This window comes from Leuciscus leuciscus (assembly GCF_965113295.1).
Source record: "Leuciscus leuciscus genome assembly, chromosome: 6".
NCBI lineage: Eukaryota > Metazoa > Chordata > Actinopteri > Cypriniformes > Leuciscidae > Leuciscus > Leuciscus leuciscus.
The window spans coordinates 18,134,927-18,159,003 of record NC_138730.1 but is presented as its reverse complement, the minus strand read 5'-3'; the positions used below and the strand labels follow the sequence as shown (position 1 = coordinate 18,159,003).

The window sequence follows — 24,077 nt, the reverse complement described above, 5'->3', positions numbered from 1 at the left end:
TCTTTTCCCACAGCTCCTTAAGATGCTGCTTAATTGGCTGATTGAAATGATCGGGTTAAGACGAGAATCGATGATGAGGCATGACTGTGTGCTGGTGAGATGAAGCACATGACTGAAGGAGGATATTCTCTCATGCCTTGTGTTGTGTTGTGTCCTCAGGATCTTCACACAGATCCCAATAGTTCATTTGACCCAATATTCGTTAATATCACTCCTCTGACGCGTTTTCTGTATAATGACATTTTGCCTAAAGGACACATATATGAATGAAAGCAATTCATGTTCTGAAATCAAAACCTTTAATTATTGATATATTAATATGGTATTTTACAATTTTATAGCAACACAACAGCATCTCATCTATCTCTTCTAACCTTGTAGTAATTTTTTGACAAACCTAATCTAAAATAAAATGACAAAGAAGCATCATTTCCAACTTTACAATTATACAAATTATTTAATTAAATTGATTATAATTAACAAAAGACATATTAAAAATAAAATAAACTGTCAGGGTTTATTTTGCAATAATGATCGGAAGATCCAGCTTCCTATCAAAAAATAAATAATTAGACTTTTTTTAATTTATTATATCAGAAGAAAGAGACCACAGTGATGTTTATGAAACTGGAAAAAGTTATTTTAGTATTATTTATATATAGTATTTATCAATATTTTGAATTAGCTTTTTATATTTAGATTTTTGGTTTTCATTTTAATTCATTTTAGTTGCTTTTGTCTTTCTAGTACTTTAATTTAAACAAATGTATTTCAGTTAGCTGCCAAGTAAAGGTAACATTTCAGATTTTTTTTTTAAGGTTAAGTTTTTCAGCCATTTTAATAGCCTAGTTTTAACAATAACACATTTGTGAAAAATAATGTGTTGGCTCAAAAAAAATTAAATATAATCAATTACTCAATCTTTTTGAGTAATGACAACTTCAAATGATTGATCAAATTGTTCAACCAACAAACTACATTGAGCTGACCTTAATTGTTAAAAAAAAAATTCTAATAATAATGCAGAGATTTGACTTTACATTACACACAATTTCAAGTTTTTTTTATTATAAATTATTTTTATTATAAATTATATCCACAGAATTAAGCAAAATAATGTTTGCAACTTAAACATTCAATTAAATCAATGAATAGCAATTTTTGGGGTAACGTAATGGAGGCAAGCTGAGGTTTGTGCATGTAAACCTCACTCCCCTGGACTCAAGAGGTGCACTAGCCTCCTTGTTAGCGCGGCTGTCTCCCATGGTCCTACTCAATGTCGCTAGGAGCGTGTTGAGTAGGACCGGATACATTTAGTGCCGTGACTTAGATGGGAGTGAGGTTTTGGGGAGGTGACTGAAACGAAGCCAATCTAGTAAGAGCTGTGCTTGTAAACTCCCCTGATCTCAAGAGGCGCACTAGCGACTGATGCTAGAGACTGTAGTCTTTAGTATCCTTGTTAGCGCGCAAGATGCTGGTTCAAATCGAGTAGGACCGGTTACAACAGGTCCCCTGAATTACTTTTTATAGTGAACAATACATGGTCAATAATACAGTTTAGCAGTCATTATACAAAAATATTTGATGTTAGAATGCTGTGATTGACCAATCAGTCAGCCATGTCATAATAATGTTAAAAATCATGTCATGTCAAGCAGCATTTGTAATATCTTGGTGCTTTTTTCATTTCATCCGCATCCTGTGGGGAAGAGTCTTCTTCCAGTGTTTCTCAAATATCTACAGCGCTGATAAGCTCTCCTGTAACGCTGTGGTTGACCTTGCCTGTTATAAGAAACCCTGTTCCATTTGGACTCTGGCCTCTAAGCATGTCTTCATCTCAGGTGTTACCTTAGCACTGTCCCACAGCCACTGACCCTTGAACAAGAGAAAGGGAGTCCAGACGGCTGCAGTGGTGAAAAGCCCATGCTGCTTTATAGTGGCAGAGATTGATGGAGACAATACCAATGTGTCACAGAGGTCGTATCTCAAGCCCAATCAGAGTGAGAATTCAACAGTGACATTCCCACCTCTATGGGAATTGAGAGTAACCGAAAACCTTTGACAGCACCGGAGCCGGGCCTTTCTGAAGTCGAGCTGTAACCCGAGGCGGTCACTTGAGCCGCTCTTACCTTTGTTTCGTAGCAGTTTGGCGGGTTGAGCTGCGAGGAGTTCTGGAGAAATGCAGCTTATTTCTTCTGTTCTGTGACTCAAATTATGTTCGGCTGCCTCCAGTTTAAATGGGGGACGACATAAGGATGTGATTCTTCATCAGCAATATCCTCTTCCTCCATTTACGGACCTCAATGAAGGCATGTCCCATGTGCCGGCCTGGAGGGGACACTGGCGCTTTAAGCGCAGGCGTCCAGCCATGGTGCCACCAACAGCCTGGATAACACACATCACAGGTCTGTCTGTCTATCTATCTATCTATCTATCTATCTATCTATCTATCTATCTATCTATCTATCTATCTATCTATCTATCTATCTATCTATCTATCTATCTATCTATCTATCTATCTATCTATCTATCTATCTATCTACATTTCTGCAAAGTTCAAATTATTTCACAGGTAGGCTTATAAATATGTTCCTGGGTAATATGTGAAATATATTCTTCAACAAAGTTGGATGCAAAAATAACATTACTTATTCCTGTCCCTTCCTGTGGCTAAATCATGTAACATGCATCACAGTTTTTCTCAGTCGCTTTGGTGCGTTTCTAAGATCACAACTGAAATTCCTAAAACTACTTGTTCAACCTCCACATTATCTAGTCACTTGTGCACATCATAAATAACATTTATAGTTATTTTGAACAAGTTGTAAATGCTTTGGTACAGTAATGCAATTGATTATGTACAATTGTCTGATGTTTCCTACATGATCAATGCTTATGTCATGTTGATCAAAATATATTATACTTTATATCAACAGGGAACTATATTATAGTTCCCTGTTGAATAACATCTCAACATCCCCTCAAAACATCTCAAGTCATTAAATGCAAGATGGTTGAACTATTTGTCATAAACTGTCAAGCATATTTTCTATACATTTCTTTTAGACTTTTTTTATTTTTATAAATGTGTCCTGAATTGTGAAGGTGAATTTTGAATTTCATTAATGAAGGGGAATATAAAGCACTAGATCAACCATTGATCAACCAGTTGCATCATTTGGCAAGCATGTAGTGTATAGACAGAGCACAACACAGTGTTACAAATTCCGACAATGGAAAAAGAATAAGGAAACAAACAGGATCAACAGTCAGGAAGAAGAAAAGTAAGGATGTGTGGTGGAAGAGTACAGAGGTAAACCAGAGGAAGAGATAGAAGAGGCCCAGATTGTAGACATGTTTCTGATTAAATGAGGGCACTATTGTGGATCATGTTTTCAATCATTATATATATATATATATATATATATATATATATATATATATATATATATATATATATATATATATATATATATATATGTATGTGTGTGTGTGTGTGTGTGTGTGTGTGTGTGTGTGTGTGTGTGTGTGTGTGTGTGTGTGTGTGTGTGTGTGTGTGTGTGTGTGTGTGTTCATACAGTACATTCAGTAAAAGTGTAACTGTGAATCCCGTCCAGATTCATGCAATCCATATCCCATATAGAGTACTGTGTAAAATTGTACAGTTGAAATGTATATATATGCCATACAGATAAAGTGCCGTCTTGTGCATTTTCAATCATTGTCATCAAAATAGTTCACATCTGAAAATACTGACAGAGTAGAGTAAACTGTTATATTGACAACGTGGCTAAGCATTTTGACTATCTTGTTTTTGAAAAATTATGGCACTCATTTGTTCACTGACATAAATTTTCTTTTGAGATTTTGAGCGAGTGACACGCTTTTGCAGGTAATCCATTGTGTGCTGCTGTTTGTACGAAGTGGTTTGATAAATGCACACACTGTTTTTCTAATCTTAAGGATGATTCGAGAAATGTATCAAAGCAACTGAGAAAAGCTGTGATCCAAAACAGAGCAGGCTCTGCGTCCTCTGATTGGTCGAAAGTGCCCCCTCCTTAGCAACACGCATATGTGTGGTGGTGTGGCACGTGGTAACTAGGATATGTCTCTTTAACTTGTATCGTGAAGTTTTCAGCCGTGGAAGAACATGCGAGGGAACTCCAGCACAATAAAAGTGCAAAACATTACGGAAAACCGAAGGACACGAACATATATGAGGTTAAACTGATGGAAAACATGATGTTTTTAACTCACCTTCGGTTCGGAAGAGACTTAGAGGATTTGCAGTCTATTCTCGACACAGAAGAGCTTATAGGACACAGAAGTGGGTTATAACAGGACTGTGTTGTCTTCGTTATAACGGATTTATTTTTAAACACATTTATTTTCAAAATTACCGGATGTTCCAGTATAACTTCACGTTGGAACGAAAAGAAACTCGTGGAAATATTTAAACATCCTGAAGTTTCAGTATTAAATAAAATGGGAGATGACAATGAGCTGCTTGGATCTTCTGAGTTTATCAAAGGTAATAAGATGAATATAGTTACTATATCGTTTTTAAAATAAAATAAAACAAAGGTTCAAAGGCAAATATATTTTAAAATCTATTTTCTAATCTGCCCAATCATATGCAAATGTAGTATAACATCAATATCCTAGCATAACGTATGCTTATTTATTGGTTTATTTGCCATGCATATTCATGAACATTGTTGCACCATGTAAATATGCCAGAATTAGTCAAACAAAATGTTGTTTTAATGTTACAAAATGTTGCACTTTGTAATAAATTTCACGAGTGTTATTAAAACAATATATAATGATTTACAGATCAGTTATTCATGTACATTCAAATACATAATATAATGAAAGTAATTTAAATTTGTTACATTCTGCTTCCTGTTGCAGTTTATCTTCAGATTGCTGCACTGTAGAAAATTATATGATCAATACATTATGACAACATATGTTTTTACATTGCTGTAACTCATCAAAATAAGTTAAGCAATTTCAACTTTTTTGTGAGTTATACGATATTCAAGATTTAAATGGAAATTGCTTGAATATCCTAGTAGTTGATTGTACTTAAATAATTAAGGCAGCACCTTTTTTTTTTCATCGTTTACTTTTTCTCTTTTTTTCTGTATTCATTTGTATTTTCTTTCCCCCAGATCGACTGTATTTTGCTACTCTCAGAGGCAAACCCAAGAGCACAGCAAACACACATTTCTTCTGCACAGATGATGAATTTATATATGAAAAGTAAGTCTTTGTAAGTTTTTAACTGACCATGTAAAATTCTGCTCATATTTGATTGTTTCATTTCATGACTTTATTTTCCATTTCTGTCTCAAGCTTTTATGCAGATTTTGGACCCCTCAATCTGGCAATGCTGTACAGATATTGCTGCAAACTGAACAAAAAACTAAAGGTAAGATCATCAGATCATCTTCTTTGAATCAAATGGCTCAGTGTTTGCATTACAGTGCTTGATGTATTCCTTCACCAGAAATTCATATTTTACTCACTGATCAAATAGGCTATTTTCATTTTCATATTTGGCCTGATTGATTAACATTGAGAACAGCCTTTTTAGTTAGCAGACAAATTAGTTTGGTTGCCTAAAATAAATTAGACTTCAAAACCATTTTCCTTTCATTCCAGAAAAAAAGGTCAAAATTCAAAACATGTGAATATGAGTATATAGAAATGTATGAATCTTACATAACAGAACTTAAATATGCTTTCCTGGAAAACGATGAAGGCTAATCCCCTGTAAATAGGTAGGTTAAGCCCAGCCTTACAAAAATAAATGAAAATCACCATTAATAGTTCAGTTTTGTAAAACCTTAACTGTGGTCACATCCCTTCACCACCAGCAGCCATGGTCATACTGTTTATATTAATAGTAAGTTATTTGATGTGTTGCAAGACTGTATAATGAGTCGGAAGCAGTTCCTGCAGTGAGCAGCAGAGAGCGCTCTATTACTGCGAGTTACACGTCTCTATAATGACACCACAGAAGTTTCTGGCATGAAGGATTGAACTTCAATGACTATCTTTGTATCTGGAGCTGACAGATTAAGGGCTATAGGGCTCAAGGTGTTTCTGGACAGTATGTGCTTGTCCTTTAGTGTGAAGTGGGTACAAAAAATATTTGGACTAAAGTAGCACATAAAACATCTGGAATTTGTTGATTTGAAATATTAAACCAAGTGGCATTTGAAAACAAATGAGTGTTCAGCTTGTCTCAGAACATCGTTTGCCATGTTTGACTTTTGAACCACTAGCGTTTTGGTGATTTCTTTTAGTGTATGTATGAAGTCGGTTCTTCTCAAGTTCACAAAGTTCCTAGCAGAGTATGATTTACAACATGATCCACTAATGTTTGACAACCAAAAAGTGTCCAAAATGCATTTTCTTTTCATTTTTAACAGTATATCTATTGTTTTATCATTTTAAACCTAATTTCCGTTTGTTGCATTGTATTATCTCTCTTTAAAACAGATAACTCCAGGTTTGGTATTGACTAATGTAGTGGCATTCATACACTTGAAGTGTGTTTTTTTAGGGCACTCTATGTCATTTCCCATATTTTGCTGTGAAGTCTTTACTGATGAGATGAACATTTACTGACCTGAAGTAACTTAGCTTTGCTTTCTATTTATTTTTATTTTTTTAGAAAAACCATGTTAAAATATGAGTGTCAAATATGATACATTAGGCTTTTGAGGGACGTTTATTTGTTCATCTCTCCACCGTCATTTTATTGCATTGCATTGTTTTTCCCCCACAATAAAAACTACAGAACTTATTAACACATAAGCTCTTAATGCATGTAATATGCTATACTGTTTTATAGATCTTACCGATTTACATTACAAGCTATCAGAATTACTTTTTGGTCATATAAATAAAGTATCCCATTCCAAAAAACAAACAAAAAAAACAGACTTTTATTTTATGCCAGGAATTACAGGGTTAAATAACAATACAATTCCAAATGTACTTAATTGGCTTAATGTAATGAGAAATAGATTGCAGGTAAACTGAGTAATTCACTTCATCTTCCTCTGCCTGAGACATTGTTAATGAAGTATCATTCTACACAAAACAGCAAAATCAAAAATAAAAAGGCAAGAAGCATATGGATGACAACCAGAGTCTTAAGTATCCTTATATACACTATTAAAGGAACAGTTCACCCAAATATGTACATTCTGCCATCATTTACGCACCGTCATGTCGTTCCAAACATGTATGGATTTCTTTCTTCCATTAAACAAAAAAAGGAGATGTAATCGGCAGAATGTTCTACTCTTTTCAATACATTCAAAGTGAATGGTGAGATGGTTGTCAAGATCCAAAAATTACAAAAAGGCTTCATGAAAGTACATCTGTAGTCCATAAGCATCATGCACTATATTTAGGGCCGGCGTCAAGCGAGTTACTGTGCTCTGGCTTCAGAGGACTTGAAATATGGCAAGTCATATGGACTACTTTTAAAGTGAGCATGAAAAGCAGCATGAACATTTGACCTAACATGTTTTGCGTTCTGCAGAAGAAAGAAAGTCATAGAGGTTTGGAATGACATGAGGGGGAATAAATGATGACAGAATTGTCATTTTTGGATGAACTATCTGAACATGAATATGTCTTTTGTATATCTGCAGTCTTTCACTCTGTCCAGAAAGCGCATCATCCATTACACCAGTTATGACCAACGAAAGAGAGCCAATGCAGCCGTGCTCATCGGTGCTTATGCAGTGAGTCCAGCTCTGTGTTTCTATAAGAACAGTGTCCAATCCTTCTCCTGGAGGGCCTGCTGAGTTCAGCTTCAACCCCAATTAAACACACCTGAGTCGGCTAATCAGGGCCTTACTAGACATACTAGAAACTTCCAGGCAAGTGTTGAGGCAAGCTGGAGCTGAACTCTGCAGGACAGTGGCCCTCCTCCAGGACTGACTTTGGACACCCCTTTTGTTCATTTTTACCTCTCATGTTTTGGGGACAAAATGATTAAAAGAACAAGAGCTATTCACACCATGTTGAGCTCTTGTTTCAGAGTCTCTTAGAGAAATTGCTAATTATGTGTCGCTTCTTTATTCAGGTAATCTACTTAAAAAGAACTCCAGAGGAAGTGTACCGGGCCCTGATCTCTGGAACCAATGTGTCATACCTGCCCTTCAGGTGAGATACTGCACACACATGCTCAATCTGATCTGATCTGATCATCATGCTAGTCACACCTCATTACCGTAGTCTTATATATTACTGTATGTACGCTACCATTCAAAAGGCCTTTTTAAAAAGAAATTAAAACATTTATTTAGCAAGGATGCATCAAATGAATCAACGTTGTTACAAAACATTTCTTTTCCAAATAAATGCTGTTCTTTTGAACTTTCTATTCATCAAAGAATCCTGGAAAAAGTTGTTTACAGAAATATTAAACAACATTGATAATAATAGGAAATGTTTCTTGAGCAGCAAATCAGCATATTAGAATTATTTCTGGAGGATCATGTGACACTGAAGACTGGAGTAATGATGCTGAAAATTCAGCTTTGATCACAGGAATAAATTACAGTTTTATAATATATTCAAATAGAAAACAGTTATGTGAATTTGTAATAAAATTTCACAATATTAGTATTTTTACTTTAAATAATGAAGCCTTGGTGAGCATAAGAGACTTCTTTCAAAAACAGGAAAACATCTCACCAACTCCAAACTTTTGAACGGTAGTGTAGACCGAAAACAATTGGAACATGTTGGAACACAAAAACTAGTCATTAAACATTTGCAACTAAAGAAATAATGATCAATAATAACTTTAAATAGTTCATATTTTCCACAGTTAGTTCATAAAGACAAAAAGTACTTTTTGTTCCAGTTGTACCTATGTCAGGTACAGCTTAAACAGTACCATAGTACAATTGAAACACTCATCTTTAGTACTCTAACCCAGCTAACAGTTCTCAGAACTTTGGAGGGAACAGAGACGTTATGTCGACTGACAAATGGGCTCTCACTTGGGAGCTCCAATCACCTCTGAGTTTTAGAAAAACAACCAATGGAATTGGCGAGTGGAATTTGCATGCCAAGCCACTCCCCCGCACATACAAGTATATAAGATGGTGGCACGCATTTACTCATTCAGGTTTATGCTGAGGAGCCGAGATGGGGTCCCGGGCATTCAGCGGTGGTTCAGAGTTGTGGCAGGAGGGATATAATGTCTCCGTTCCCTCCATCAGGGAACAAGGGTTACATCAGTAAACAAGACGTTCCCTATTTGTCAGTCACTACAACTTTATGTCGACTGACAAAAGACGTTACTGGGAATGATACCGGTAACTGATGCAACCCTCGCTCCCTGATGGAGGGAACGGAGATGTTATGTCCACTGACAAATGGGGTCTCACTTGGGAGCTTGCCAGCATCTGCGTCTCCAACTCTCGTAACATAGTTCAGTGGTTCATAACATAACATAGTTCATAGGGATGCCATTTGTCAGTCGACATAACGTTGTAGTGACTGACAGATAGGGAATTCAACTCATTTCAAATGTTAAAATGTCTAAAAATATATAATTTTACAAAAAAATATTTTATTCCTGTCCTTAATTATATACAACTGATAATAATTCAATAGCAGAGCATCTAAGATTTAAATAGCCAAGTTCATCAGTAAATCACTTCAAAAATAAGATTAAGAGCTCATTAAGAGTCAGAAGGTATGCAGTTATGTATAAGAATAAAAGGACAAGAAGATATTCAATGTTGAAGGGATGCAGAGAAGTGAAAATCTTACCCCTAAAAATAGACTTTGTTTAATATCTTCAGAATAGAGAATCATACATTGTTTCAATACGCAATCATATGCAAGTTATTTAACATGTTTCTTACCCTAGTGTAGGCAATTTTGAGGTAGGTTTGCACACACACACACACACACACACACACACACACACACACACACACACACACACACACACACACACACACACACACACACACACACACACACTTTATCATACATTTCCAAAAAACTATATTTTTTATAATTATTATTACATAATCTATTTAATGTTATTTTATTTCCATATAGAGATGCTGCTTTTGGGAACTGCACATATGATCTAACCATATTAGACTGTTTACAAGGAATGCGCAAGGTAAGTGTATTAAAGGGAAGAGATTGTTTCAATAGCACCATCTGTTTGAACTATTAATATTTACAGTAGGAAAGGTAAAGTTTGTGACATTCTTGACCCATTTTTTGGACCAAGGCTGGACAGTGTATACGTACAATGAACTTTATCCCCAGAACGTAATCTTTTAGTCCAATTATCTGTCTTTTCAATCTGACACGGGAGAAAGAATTGGCACAGGCTCTAGTAGACGGATTACATTAAGGACATGCCACACAATAACTGATAACTTTCTAACAGGAAGCAGCATACAAAGAAAGGCATTTGTGGGTGGAGAGTTTGGGGAAATATCTAACGGGAATGAAATGAGGTTGATAGGCAGTGATATTACACAACTTGAATGGTAGTGCTTGTAATTGAGACATGATTTAAGTATGTGAGGTTGAATAAAACCTTACCATTTTATCTTTTTAAGCATCAATGATTTATCCTAAAGGGATAGTTCACCCAAAAATGAAAGATTTGTCATAATTTTATTCACCCTCAAGTTGTTCTAAACCTGTATGAGTTTCTTTCCTCTGTTGAACACAAATGAAGATATTTTGAAGAATGTTGGTAACCAAACAGTTGATGGGACCCTATTGACTTCCCATCAACTGTTTGTTTGCCCAAATTCTTCCAAATATCTTCTCTTGTGTCCAGCAGAAGAAAAAAAATCATACCTTTTTGGAACAACTTGTACAGTAAATGAAGACAGAATTTAAATTTTTGGGTGAAGTATCACCCAACTTAAGATTTATGCATAATGGACTCATTTGGAAATATGCATTTCCTTAGAAGCATTTAGATTTTCATTATGTGCCATAGAATTCTTGATTCATGATTTGCCTTTATTTAATGAAACGTAAATCTTATTCTTAATTAATTTTCTCTTCAGGCCTTGCAGCACGGGTTCTTTGACTTTGAGAATTTTGATGTTGAAGAATATGAACATTATGAGGTATCACCTTCTTTAATATTAATATTTCATTCTAGATATAAAAAGTGTACAGCACTGCTTCATTCTCTACAGTGGCCCCAAAAAGTTTTGACCATTTAACATTGAATAACTGTGATAATAATAGCATTCAATATCAAAATATCAAATCAAGTGGCTTTTATTAAAGAAAAAAATATATTTTGTAAGCAAAACACTTCACTTGTGTTTACTCTGATATAAAACCTGTGTGAACTTGAGGAAAATGTACTTTACTGGTTAAAAGTCATTGCAAATGTAATCAATTTCACATGTATTTAAGTGTCTATTAATTTGGGGACACTGTCTATTGTCCCATTGTGATCCCTTAAAAGCTCACAAGACTCATGTAAATTCACTTTAATTAAGCAGTTATGTATATTTTTAATGGATTCAGAAGTTTTAGTGTATCTTCTCATCTTTTGCATTACAAGCGTGTGGAAAATGGTGATTTTAACTGGATTGTGCCAGGAAAACTGTTGGCCTTCAGTGGACCTCATCCCAAGAGCAAAATAGAGAACGGTAAGCTGGAACATTAGATTTACACCTAAAAGCTAGTACATACTGTCCTAACAAATACCAGATTCCAGTGGTTATTGGATCAATGTTAACCCTGTTGCTATTTATTCTTTATTCAATGGCAGTTGTTTCCCAAAACCCTGTTAAACTTGCTATAAGAATAGGAAAACATTAAAAATGGCTTGTCAAACCATTTACAGTCATGGCCAAAAGTTTTGGCAGTGACATACATTTTGTAATGTTTGCTGCTTTAGTTGTTGTAGTGTTGATTCACACTGTTTTTAGATTATTGTGCAGAGTGATCAGATGCATTTTAACAGCCCGCCAAATACGCATACTCTTTAACTCTGAATATTTGTAAATGTGATCTTGTGAACTGATAGTATCAGTGGAGTAACTCACTTATGAACTGATGACTTGTTTTGGCTCTTTCAGGTTATCCTCTCCATGCTCCAGAATCGTACTTTTCCTACTTCCGGCAGCACAGTGTGACAGATGTTGTGCGACTGAACAAGAAAATCTATGAAGGGCGACGCTTCACAGATGCCGGGTTTGAACATCACGACTTGTTCTTCATAGACGGCACCACACCTAGTGATCTCCTCACAAGACGCTTTCTACACATCTGTGAGAGCGCAAAGGGTGCCGTGGCCGTCCACTGCAAGGGTGAGACACTTTCTAGAATCTAGATTTGTGACGAAACAGCATCTTGTTTTTATTTCATCTGGAGTGAGGTACACTTTTGTATGTAAAATAGTGGAGTAGAAGAATTGTATGATCCTGACATTTTCTGGCCAAAATTTCATGGTGGGTCCAATGTTTTGACATTTGGGTTTAAAGTGTTTTAATTCTACAGTATATGGTGTAAAAACGTCTGAGTGCTGCCCTCTTCAGGTTGAACGGTGGCTACTGCAGTTTAATTTTCCTATTGGAAGTTGTGGTACCCTGTGACATCAGAGCGTACCAGCTAACCACGCCCTTGCCTACAGAGAGACGTGTCTCAGATGTAATTTTTAATTGTTTTGTTTTCTCCACTAAATTATTTTCCCACTGTCTTTGCACAGCTGGCCTTGGCAGGACAGGCACTCTGATAGGCTGCTACCTGATGAAGCATTATCGCTTCACAGCGCCTGAGGCCATTGCCTGGATACGAATCTGCAGGCCGGGCTCCGTCATTGGACCACAGCAGCACTTTCTCGAACAGTAAGTCTAAACAGTCAGTAACTGAAAGAGTCTACAGATAAACTGAGACACATAGGGACAAAACAGTTCAGATGTAAGAACCACCCGTCAGCCCAACTGCGTGGATTGTGTTTCTTATTAGAAAATAATCATAAATATTGATTATGCTTTAATTTAGATCTTTAGTTATTCTAGGTATCCCATACTTTCAATTATTTGTTCATTAAGGGACCCGGTGTCGCTTTGAGACTGCACGTCGCGAATCGTCAGCTCACGGACAGAAACTCGCCAGTTCTGATCTTGGTTAGAGGATGCAGGGTGAACTATTTCCCTTTAAAGGGGATAAATCATGAAAATCTTATTTTTTCTGTTTAAGTGCTATAATCAGATCCCCGGTGCATCTACCAACCCAGAAAATGTAAAAATTGAGAACCCAGTAACTTTGTTTTGGTAAGCCTTTTTCTGCAAGCATGTCAAAAAATAAGCAGATCAGATTTCGCTCCCCTTCTGACGTAGGAAGGGGATCTTATTATGATATTACCGCCCCTTAATCTGCAGGTTTCCACCCACGGCGCCGCTGAAAACCCACAACAACAGTGTAACCAGTTCTAACGCAATGGGAAAAGTTGGAGCAAAGCATGCAAACTGTTCTGTCGTTGGCTGCACAGACGAGCACAAAACACTATTTGACCAATAAATGTCACAGCTGTCCACTGGGAACTGTGTCAACTTGTGTAAAAGTTAAACATAACAGTACATGCAAGTGGATGAGATTAATCAATGTAACTCCACAACAACTACATGCATGTATACATGCATGTATGCAGTTGCAACCTCTTCCTGAGTCTCTCCGTAAGGCTGCACTCCGCTACTGGTTATTTCTGAGATTTTGGATGAGAGAGATTTGCGTTTTGTTATTGACAGAGTATCTGAAGCTTGTGTAAAGGATTGGCCGTCTTCTGAAAAGGGGCAGGGAGCCGCAGCTCATTTGCATTTAAAGGGACACACACAAAAACGGTGCATTTTTGCTCACACCCAAAATGGGGAAAATTTGACAAGCTATAATAAATGATCTGGGTGGTATTTTGAGTTGAATTTTCACAGACACATTCTGTGGACACCATATATTTATATTACATCTTGTGAAAGGGGGCATAATATGTCACCTTTAAGACAGACCGCGACATTTCTCATCCGAATGATGTGCTCCCTGCTCCATTCATTGGTCCCTCGGTATGATCTACCCCAGGGGTGCCCAATCCTACTCTTGCCGATCGACTGTCCTGCACAGTTAATCTCCAACCCTAATCAAACACACCTGCCTTTAATTTTCAAGTGATCCTGAAGACCTTAATTGGTTGCTTCAGGTGTGTTTGATTAGGGTTGGAGACGAACTGTGCTGGAGAGTCGATCGGCAGGAACAGGATTGGGCACCCCTGATCTACCCTAAACACAGATTTGAGGAAACACCAGACTCCACATTAATCTATACTAGAAATAATGATTTCAGAATCACACAGAATAAATCAAGATTAAAAATGTATTTGCTAGGTAAAAATGTATAATGCCAATTACACAAGTAAACAATTAAAAGCCAAATCAGAAATAATAAATACATAACATCAATTGCTCAAAGATGACTCTAAGAGTAAGAAATGCACCTGACAGAGACACACAGTGGTGTGTGAGTGTGTTCCGAGTGCAAGACTCAGGAAGACACTGACACAGCACTGCATTGGGGTTTTCTGGTTACAGATTCCCAAAGACTGCTCTGCCACTATTCATGTACCCCAGGGGGTAACACCTGGTTTCGGGGGAGAGGAGAGAATTATCAGAGAAGAGACACCACCCAAAAAGGAGAACAGAATTCTCCTAAGTTTTCAATCTTTTTCATAATACCAATGACTGCAATGAAATTGACACCATTTTACCAATCGCATGTGATAATAGACATTCTCAGTGAACTTTCAGTGACTTGAATCAGGGGGAAAGGAAGGGAGTAGGGAGATGGAGGATACATTATAAATGAGGAAATAAATGTGGGCGTGTCACAGGGCGATGTCCCGTGCTCTTTCTCTGAGGTCTTCTCTCCAGGGGTGTGTTTTATTGTTTTATTGCAGGGGATTTGATCTCAGCTTTTTTCTTAGCAGTAAAATCAAGTCTTACACAGAGGTCATGTTCAGAAGTGCTTTGTTTCTCTGTCTTAAGGAAGCAGCACAGTATGTGGGTGCAAGGTGATCTCCATCGCTCAATGCAGAAGCAGCAGCAGCTGAGGCAAAGCCGACAGCAGGAGAGAAACATGTCCCATCTCATCTCCAGCGTGGACAACATGTCCATCGACAGCACCATTCTGAAGCCAGCAAGTGTGGATGAGGTGCGGAAGGAACTGAATCCACCTATCATATTTGAGTGCACAATACAGTACAATTGTTGTTGACACTGTGTTTTGTTACACTACAGAATGAGTTCAGAGAGGAGGACATGATTCCAACGCAAGGAGACAAACTACTAGCCTTAAAGGGCCAACGCCACCCCAGATCTACAACCACAGTGCTTAGGTAGACCTTCAGTTACACTAAATAAAGAATGAGTGTTCTTTAAGCCAATGAAATCACTCTGGGTTGTAAGAAGAACTTATTTTTTGAATTAAAGGGTTTGAAGTTTAACACCTGCCAACCCGCCAAATGCCGAAAAGAAAATGCATATCAACTCACTAGCCAATTTGGCAGTTTATGATGTTCTCCAACCAGAAGACTCCAACATTAGCAAAACAAAATGTAAAGAGGGTCACACACTGGACAAGAAGTGACACGTCTTTCAACTTAAAAAGTAAAGTTTTGCCTGAATAAAAGTGATTAGATAAAGCCAATCAATGAGTCAGAAACAGATTTAATAACATATTTAATGATATTGATAATCTGGGTAATTTCTGAATTCTTTTTTTATTATTCTTTTTTTTATTATATAAGTTATAATAAATTAGGTACAATAAGTAAAGGTGCAATGGTGAAAATTCTGGTCAGTAGCAAAAAGCTAATATTTGTTATAGCTGATAACCAACCATTATATGTTAATAATTTTGTCTATTTTGTCTAAATGAATATAAAAAAGCAGACTAAACAACTAAAATGATTAACTTTAAATGCAAAACTCCATACATCACAAGATTACAGTACATTGTGCTGGAACGAAAAATGTATATTGTTTTTAAAGATGAACATCTAAGTGAGTGTTAGATGATGGGTAAAATAAATGTAAAATAGGGGAAATTAAAATTAAAATTGGCTATTTGGTGAAAAAGTTAATTTCACTCAAAATGCACAAAAGCATTGCTGAGATTTAAATTCACCTCCTGTTTTGAAAAGGATTGCTCATATTGAAGTATTACACTGGAGAGAAAGCTTCCTTCCTTTCATGAGGACATTTTTGTTTATTTCAACATTTCCTTTTAATAAACTGCTCTGCTATTCGTCTTTTAAATTTTTTGGCAGTGGGATTACCCAAGCACCGGGCAACATTTCCCCTCCCAATTCTTCCAAAGCTCCTCTCTTCCTCTCCTCCACCACTGCACCACAAAGACTGACGCGAAGCCCTTCATCCTCCGCCAGTAATCTAAAAAGGTACATTGAAGTGAATGCACAGCCTGGGTGTTTTATTTTTTTTTTTGGATAGGGTTCATTACAGATGTTGTTAACCCCCCTTTATGCATCCTGAACAGCTTTAGTCCCCGTTTAGCCCATTCCCTCGGCAACCTCTATAATGACAACAACTTCAGTGATGATGAAACCAGCACACCTCCTTCCTCTTTCGTGCCCTCCCCATCTCCTGCCCTAACCCAGTGTTCCCCAGCACTTCCATCCAGCTTCAGCGTTGGGTACACCACTGCTGACCCCCGACTTCCTCCCTCCCATGTAAACTTCAATCAAGAAGCCAACGCTAACCTCAACAGCCTCACTGCATCAAGCACCGTTAGTGCTAGTCGTACAGTTAGGCCTATGAACAGAGGCGGCTATAGTCGGCCGAGCCCTCGGAGAGGTCCGTTCCGCGCTGGGCTTAGTGGGTTTCCAGGACGCTACCTCAGCAGATCCATTCCAGTGAGTGACCGTCTGACAGACTGTGTTCGCCTTCGTCGTCTCTTCGGCCCTTGATTTTCACTCGCTACTTCTGCTGTTTCAGCTTATTTTCTTTCTGCTACTAATTTCCCTTCAATTTAGGTTTTTCCTCAAATTTTCCTCTGGCCTCACTTCTGTGCTACAGTATAATTGTTATCTTTATGTTAGATTTTTATAATCAATGTGATTTTATCATTTAACAGTAGGGTTAATCTAAAAGTTCGGTCATCATTTGAGCCCCATTTACAGCACCAGTGACAGAGAATTTGCTCATACTGCCCAAAAATTCCTAAACGTCATTCATCAATAATCCGTTTTCTTGTCCCTGATAATTAACATTTAAGCAGCAGAAACTGCATCAGTGTTAAACTGTTCATTGCATCTTACTAACAAAAACTATCAATGTATGAATAAAACTCACTGAGACCGCTGAAAGTTTCTTTTCCACCCATATATCATATCTGTTTGTTTACAAGGAAATCATATAGAACAGTAAACCTTTTAAACAATTTAGTTCCTTTTGTAAATCATATGCATTAAAAAAACAGATCATTTTGGATCCAAATAGAATTACTCTTAAAAGCAAAACTATTATTGATGTTATATTGGTATCGGATAACTCTAAGATATGTAAAAGTGGTGTTTTTGACGCTGTTAGGCACCATAACACACTAATATAATCAAGCAAAGGACTAAGCCTTGGATGACAGACAGTATTTTAAAGATAATTAAGGAACGTAATGATAGTTTTAAAGAAAAAGGGATTAGAATTTAAATAAATGATGAGATAAGATAAGATAAAATTGAAGGACAAGATCAGTAAACTGAAGAAGGATACACAAAATTATGGAGGTTTAAATGAGTTAGGGTATAGAAAAAAGACAAATAGGGTAAAAAAGGGTAAATGTTCAAGAATAAGTCTTAATGTAGATGGAAGATTGATGACTGATCAGAAGAAGGTAGCAGATTATTTTAAGTAGTTTTTTTCACTACTGTTGCTGAAAAATTGGTTAATAAGCTTCAAGCATGAGCTGGCATTTTTAATGATGCATTAATTAAGGAGTATTATGAAAAATGTGGTATTGTACCTGGTGGTTTTTCATTTTTCGAGAGTAGTGTTTTTAAAAACTCTAAGGAAATCAAAAGTAATAAAGTGACAGGGTTAGATATTAATATTCCAGGGAAGTACAGTATATTAAGGACTCAGCTAAATGTATTACTCCTATGGTGACCCATATTATAAATCTTTCAATTACACAATGTAAGGTTCCTAGGGAGTTAAAATAAGCAAGAGTGATTCCCCTCTATAAGAAAGGTGGTATGTTAGAGTGTAACAAATATAGGCCAGTTTCTTAAGTGTTTTATCAAAAGTGATGGAAAAGATTATGTATGGTCAGGTTGAAGACTATAACTCTAAGTGTAATATACTGTACAGTTACAGTCGGGTTTTAGGAGGCTGCACTCCACAGAGTCAATGATAATGTTTTTAACAGAACATATAAGAAAAGAAATGGACAGAGGCAAATTATTTGGGATTGTGTTGCTGGATCTGGAGGAGGCATTCGATACAGTAGACAATGGACACCTCGAAGGGCATTAACCCGCTTATACCATGGTCACTTGCCAAATAACACATTTTTAAAACATTAGTTTATATTTTAATTAGTTTTACAATTGAAATCTAAAGTTTTTACAAACAATAACTTGGTTTCCCTGGTTACGCCTGACGGTTTATTTAGCAACCGGAGATATTAAAAAAGTTCATGTTAAATAGACACCTGTTAATAAAGTGAGATTAAATACATAAAGTATATTTGTGTAATTTAACAAAACAAAGTAGCTTGTCTTGTTTGAAAAAGTAACAGATATTTTGTTGTAAATTTAAAAGTAATGCATTACTTTAAGTTACTTGAAAAAAGTCATCTGATTATGTCACTTTTAATGCGTTACCCCCAACACTGTATAACATGCGTGCTGTTTGTCACTGGTGGTGTGAATGGGGCATTGCTCACCTTCATGTCATTCCAAACATGTATGTTCTTTCTTCCGTGGAACAAAAAAAAAGTGATAGACTTAGTTCACCAAATTGAAATATATGCAAATACAAATAAGATTTGAGCTGCAGCGGAGGCAAAGATTTCCAGCAAATAACTACTGATATTGGGGTGTTCCTCATAAATATTATAAAGGTGCAGTATACCATTGTTTGGTGAATTTCATGGTCATAATCCAGTCATTTGAAAAGGAATCCAGGTGATCGGTTAACTGGTCATACGAATTCGCCGTTTTGTCCAATAGAAAGCTACTAGGTTTGAAAGTGACTTCTTTGTGAGCTGTGCTTCATAGATCGCTGCACTATTGACAAACAATGGACCTGAAATTTGCGGCAACTGCAGCAGCCTAGCCATGAGCCCTGCGTGACGTCGCGCCCTCACGCGTCATAGCCCGCCAGGATGGGTGTGGCTTAGCATATATTAGGACGGCTCGGGGGCTGCTTACCTGGTTTTCATCGACTGAAGCGATACCAGCTCGAGGCGGGCACGGCAGGTTACGCAATACTCGTTCCCTCTTTGAGAGGTTCTCTCGTATTGTGTAAATTGCTTACTTGCAACGCCGTGCGCGCCAGCATCAACCACATATAGTCCTAAGGGCACACCCGGGGGACACAGATCAGTGGGAATAAGACGGCCAACCTGGGTGGGCCAGTACATGTACATAAGCACACAGTATCATGAGGCAAAGAATACAGAGCGGCCCATACTGTTACGTGGATAACTATCCTCACAGTGTAATTCAGCCAGGGGAGCTATGATTAGCGTGAGAGTAGCCTGCGCGTGAACGAACCTGAGCAGAACATACTCGCAACTTAGACTGCAACTTAGACCAGTCTAGCCTGCAGGGCGGGAACTTCTAGGTTGTAGAACCTAACAAATGTAGAAGGGGAGGCCCAGCCTGCCGCCGTACAAATGTCGTGAATAGAAATCCAGCTGGACCAAGCCCACGAAGAGGCCATGCCTCTAGTGGAATGAGCCCTAACGCCCAAAGGGCACTGCAGGTCTTTAGACGCATATGCTGCCGCGATAGCGTCAACAATCCACCTGGACAGACTCTGTTTCGAGGTGGCGAGGCCTTTGGTGCGTCCACCGAACGAAACGAAGCTGTCGTTGATGGCGTCCTCGTCCGCTTCATCTCCCGAGGCGTCGACAGTGAGGGCAGCATCCTGTGCATCCGGGAGGGAGCGCGGAGAAGGGGAAGGTGAGGCTCGAGGGGGGAAGGTTCCGGCGAGCGCTTGCAGGCCATATCAGGCTCCGGTAGCCTCTGGGAGCGACGCTTCTTGCAGCGTGGTCCAGCGGAGGCGGGCGGAGGTGCAGCTTCAGCGTCGAACATCTCAAGTCGAGCCTGCAGGGTCGACATGGTCAGTTCTTCGCAGTGGACGCAGCCGCCGTGGAAAGGGCGAGGGCTGCGTGGTCATGGCCCAGGCAGAGAGCGCAGATAACATGGCGGTCTCCGTCGCTGAGCGGGGCTCGGCAAGAGCCACAGGAAATACGAGGCATTTGTACGTAAAATGCCTCGCGCTCTTTTAGAGAAAGTGTGTGTCGAGGCGGCGAGCACACACAGGCAGTAGAAGGATATGACGCTGGATAGCGTAGCAGGCACGGATGGCTGAAGGTGGCGAGAATCGTCTGGCTTCTTCAGGCGCTGTCCTGGGCGTGCTTTGTCGCTTGAGTCAGACGGCGTCGGCTTCTCTCAGAAGATCCAGCGATGCGGAAAGCTTCGCTGAAGAGATGAAAAATCAGGTAAGCAGCCCCCGAGCCGTCCTTATATACGCTAAGCCACACCCATCCTGGCGGGCTATGACGCGTGAGGGCGCGAAGCGCCCCCATTGGGCGTGACGTCACGCAGGGCTCAGTGGTAGGCTGCTGCAGTTGCCGCAGAGCAGCCAATGAGCGCGCTAGTAAGCCCGCTCTAGGTCTGCTAGCTGCTGCAATGCGTTGACAATAAATACAAAATTAAGGATCATTTTTGCCTTCAATATCTCGAGAAAAGATGACTTTACCCGTAGTGTAAGCTTACTTACGCAATACGAGAGAACCTCTCGTAAGAGAACAAAGACAGAGCCAAACAAGGAAACATTAAACAGTAACAAGCACAAGACAGACAAGACTGTCAGGGCAGGACCCTGACACCATGAGACCGGTGGAGCTGGGGATGGGGAAGGGTTTCTGAAAGCGCACTGCAGACTGTTAACAGCAAACACTACCAGTATTTGAATGTTGAGCTGCAGCTTATTGGTCACTGATGCAACAGCAACCAATCAGCTGTCCTATGTGGATAACTACTTGATCACTACCAACTGAGTTAAGGATCTATCAGCCAGCTCCTAAGTGATCTATTGCTATAATTTGAGTCGTATATTAAATTTCTTACTACGAAATACTTTTAGATAATGTTAACGCCATAAAAGCTAGATTCAAGTGTGCTATTAAAGCCAATTCCATTTCCCTCTGTTTAGAAATCCCATTAAAGCTGAAATTAAATTAAGTTTATTGCCTAGATTTCTTTTTCCCAATTAGCGCTCTGGAGGAGTCAGAGGTCAGTCTGCAGATTGTGGACAGTTGGCAAATCTCACAGAGAAATCACATTGTGTATGATGGTCACAGACTTAGATTTTTTAGCTTTAGACTATGAATCTCTCTAGTATGAGAATATCATTGTTTTAATTTGTCCTGCATCTCCTAGCAATGAGGTGCTTGTTTCTGCACAAGTTTTTTTGTGTTTGGAATGACTTGAAAGTCTGGTAGTATGTGATCCTCAGTCATTTAATGTATGATGCACGGTTTTTCTCTTTAACCTCTGTGTTTTAAAATCTGTTCAGATTTTATAAGTTGTGTACTGAATTCCAGCCTTTAGAATGCTTTGCACAATGCACATGTCCTTTCATATCAGTTTCTTAAATGTCAATCTCTCTTTCCACAGTCCCTTCAGTCTGAATATGCTCAGTACTAAGGCTGTAATTATACACTGATGGCCGCAGCTGACCTTTTAACCATGGACGAATCATTCTGTGGACGGATCTCTCCAAAAAGCTGATAAAATGTTAAACACACACTGGGCGTAAAGTGTTCATTAATACATTTATACAGTGTTTCAATTTAGAAAATAATATATGTAAGTCTGATGTATTATTCACAAATGTATTTAGTAATTAATTTTTTTCTTCATCCAAAATCAAACATATCTGCTGGTATTTGTTTGTGACTAACATTACAGTAGCTCACGATTTTGTAGGAAGTCACAATTGTAATGAAAATTTTAGCAGCGTGTCTTTGCATGAGTGCGTGAAAGTATGAATGTGTGTTTGAAGAAATATACATGTATGATCACATGACTGTTACTGATTCAGTAATGTTTAGTAATATGATTGTACAGAAATCATGATTTTTAAAACATTTTGTACAGATAACTAATAACTTGAAAATACCTTAATAACTGGAATATACTTTAGATGCATTAAACCGCTGTCATTACACAGATCTCTTCATTTGTAAAGGCTGTGAGGTGGTTATTCTTTGTGTTATTAAAAAAAATGTATACGCACACATATACATATATATACATATTAGTATATACGGGGTTAGTCCGTCAGTCTCTGTTTTCGAGGGTCTAAAACTCCGGCTTCTTTGCACGAAGAACAACAGTGACGAAACGTGTTTGTCCGTTTAGGTCTCCTGTAGAAACATGCCAGCGCAAAATGGCTATTTCAATGTAAGGGGTCCCACGGTGTATGTAGATATAAATGTCTCATTCTAAGGTAATACAAACATAACCCTCGTTCCCTGAAGGAGTGAACAGAGACGTTATGTCGATACTGACATATTGGGGTCTCACTTGGGAGCCCCAATAACCTCAGAGTAGTAAAAAAAGATGGGCCAACAAATATTGGCGAGTGAGATTTGCATGCCTAGCCACTCCAACCCGGACATATGGGTCATTTAGGCTGGCTCGCAATCAATCACTCGTTCACGTTTAGTTGAGGAGCCGAGACAGGGATCCCGGCCATTCTGCAGTGGTTCAGGGTTGTGGCAGGAGGGACGTGTAAGGCCCGCCTAATCGGCCAAACTATGGTTTCCAATAGAGCAGGTAAAGGATACCTGCGTGTTCTGTCTTTTCTGTGTAGCAAAGTAATTTAATTCTAATTAAACTTTTATCTGACTCCATTTTATCGCAACCTCGAATTTAGGTTGGAATACCAATTGGTTATTGGTCATTTATATGATAATTTATCTATACATTTGATTATTCTATTTAACTCTTTACTCTTATTGTTCTTGTTCATTCGGATACCAATGTTGCTTAGGGTCTTGCGCCGGCAATTTAACATGATCACAAACTCGCCAGTCTTGGTCACTGGACAGAGATAATTGACTATACTGTTTAGAGGGCCGCTCCCATGCTTGCTCTCTAAAAGTAATTTATTTAGTCCCCATAGATCTCTATACACTTGAATTAACATAACACTATCTATAGTCAGAGGTCATGACTACTACGGTGGGGATGCTCATTTTGCAAAAGAGAGTTAAAATGCTAATTTCCAGAAAAGTACTACTACAGATATTAGCCGACCAACATTACTTTCTCTCATAGTAGCTTTGGTTTGGTCATGCCATGGTTTGCACGTACATTTAGTAATAATACAATAAACAGAGGTCCGGCTCACCCTATGTAGGTTGGTCAAGCAACATTCTGTAGTCCTAAACAGAAATTTCCTTTATTAGCCTTTGCAGTCTAAGTACACTTGAACCAGTGCGAAGAGTTAGCCGGAACTCTAAAGTCTCAGTTGGCGTGCCCTGTGCTTCACTCAAAACTGGACTTTAGTCCATTACTAACCTGATGCAGATTTTCGGTAACAATGGATACAACTTAATCTACTAGAGTTATAATTACAGAGTCAAAATAAAATAAAATGTAACAATTTATTATTAGTCAGGTAAATGCATCATGCCAATTACATAATCAATTCAAAGAAAATAAATACAATAAAATCAAATGCTCAGAAATAATGAGTAAAAGATGCATACCTGACATTAGA

At 38.1% G+C, this 24,077-nt stretch overlaps 1 protein-coding gene across 3 annotated transcripts; it reads left to right on the top strand.

Moving 5' to 3' along the window:
* Window positions 1-1,955: 1,955 nt before the first annotated feature.
* Window positions 1,956-22,522, top strand: cdc14aa (cell division cycle 14Aa). Of its 3 annotated transcripts, none has more exons than XM_082174380.1 (15): window positions 1,959-2,405; window positions 5,178-5,268; window positions 5,362-5,437; window positions 7,680-7,772; window positions 8,117-8,196; window positions 10,117-10,183; window positions 11,097-11,159; window positions 11,609-11,696; window positions 12,129-12,359; window positions 12,758-12,896; window positions 15,084-15,249; window positions 15,336-15,433; window positions 16,367-16,495; window positions 16,594-16,969; window positions 21,965-22,522. In XM_082174380.1, exons 1-15 carry the CDS (start codon window positions 2,312-2,314, stop codon window positions 21,992-21,994), a joined length of 1,821 nt encoding a protein of 606 aa, XP_082030506.1. In that variant the 5' UTR covers window positions 1,959-2,311; the 3' UTR covers window positions 21,995-22,522. The 3 variants fall into 3 exon arrangements, with proteins under 3 accessions (XP_082030508.1, XP_082030506.1, XP_082030507.1); XM_082174381.1 differs by lacking the exon at window positions 1,959-2,405 and adding an exon at window positions 4,132-4,531; XM_082174382.1 differs by lacking the exon at window positions 16,594-16,969 and having other exon boundaries at window positions 1,956-2,405.
* Window positions 22,523-24,077: the final 1,555 nt, after the last annotated feature.

Bases quoted from the DNA above. Each gene is read 5' to 3' on its own strand.
- cdc14aa (XM_082174380.1), top strand. From the start codon at position 2,312: ATGTCCCATGTGCCGGCCTGGAGGGGACACTGGCGCTTTAAGCGCAGG. The intron at 7,773-8,116 runs GTGAGTCCAGCT...TTCTTTATTCAG, and splicing joins TGCTCATCGGTGCTTATGCA to GTAATCTACTTAAAAAGAAC. The intron at 12,360-12,757 runs GTGAGACACTTT...GTCTTTGCACAG, and splicing joins CGTGGCCGTCCACTGCAAGG to CTGGCCTTGGCAGGACAGGC.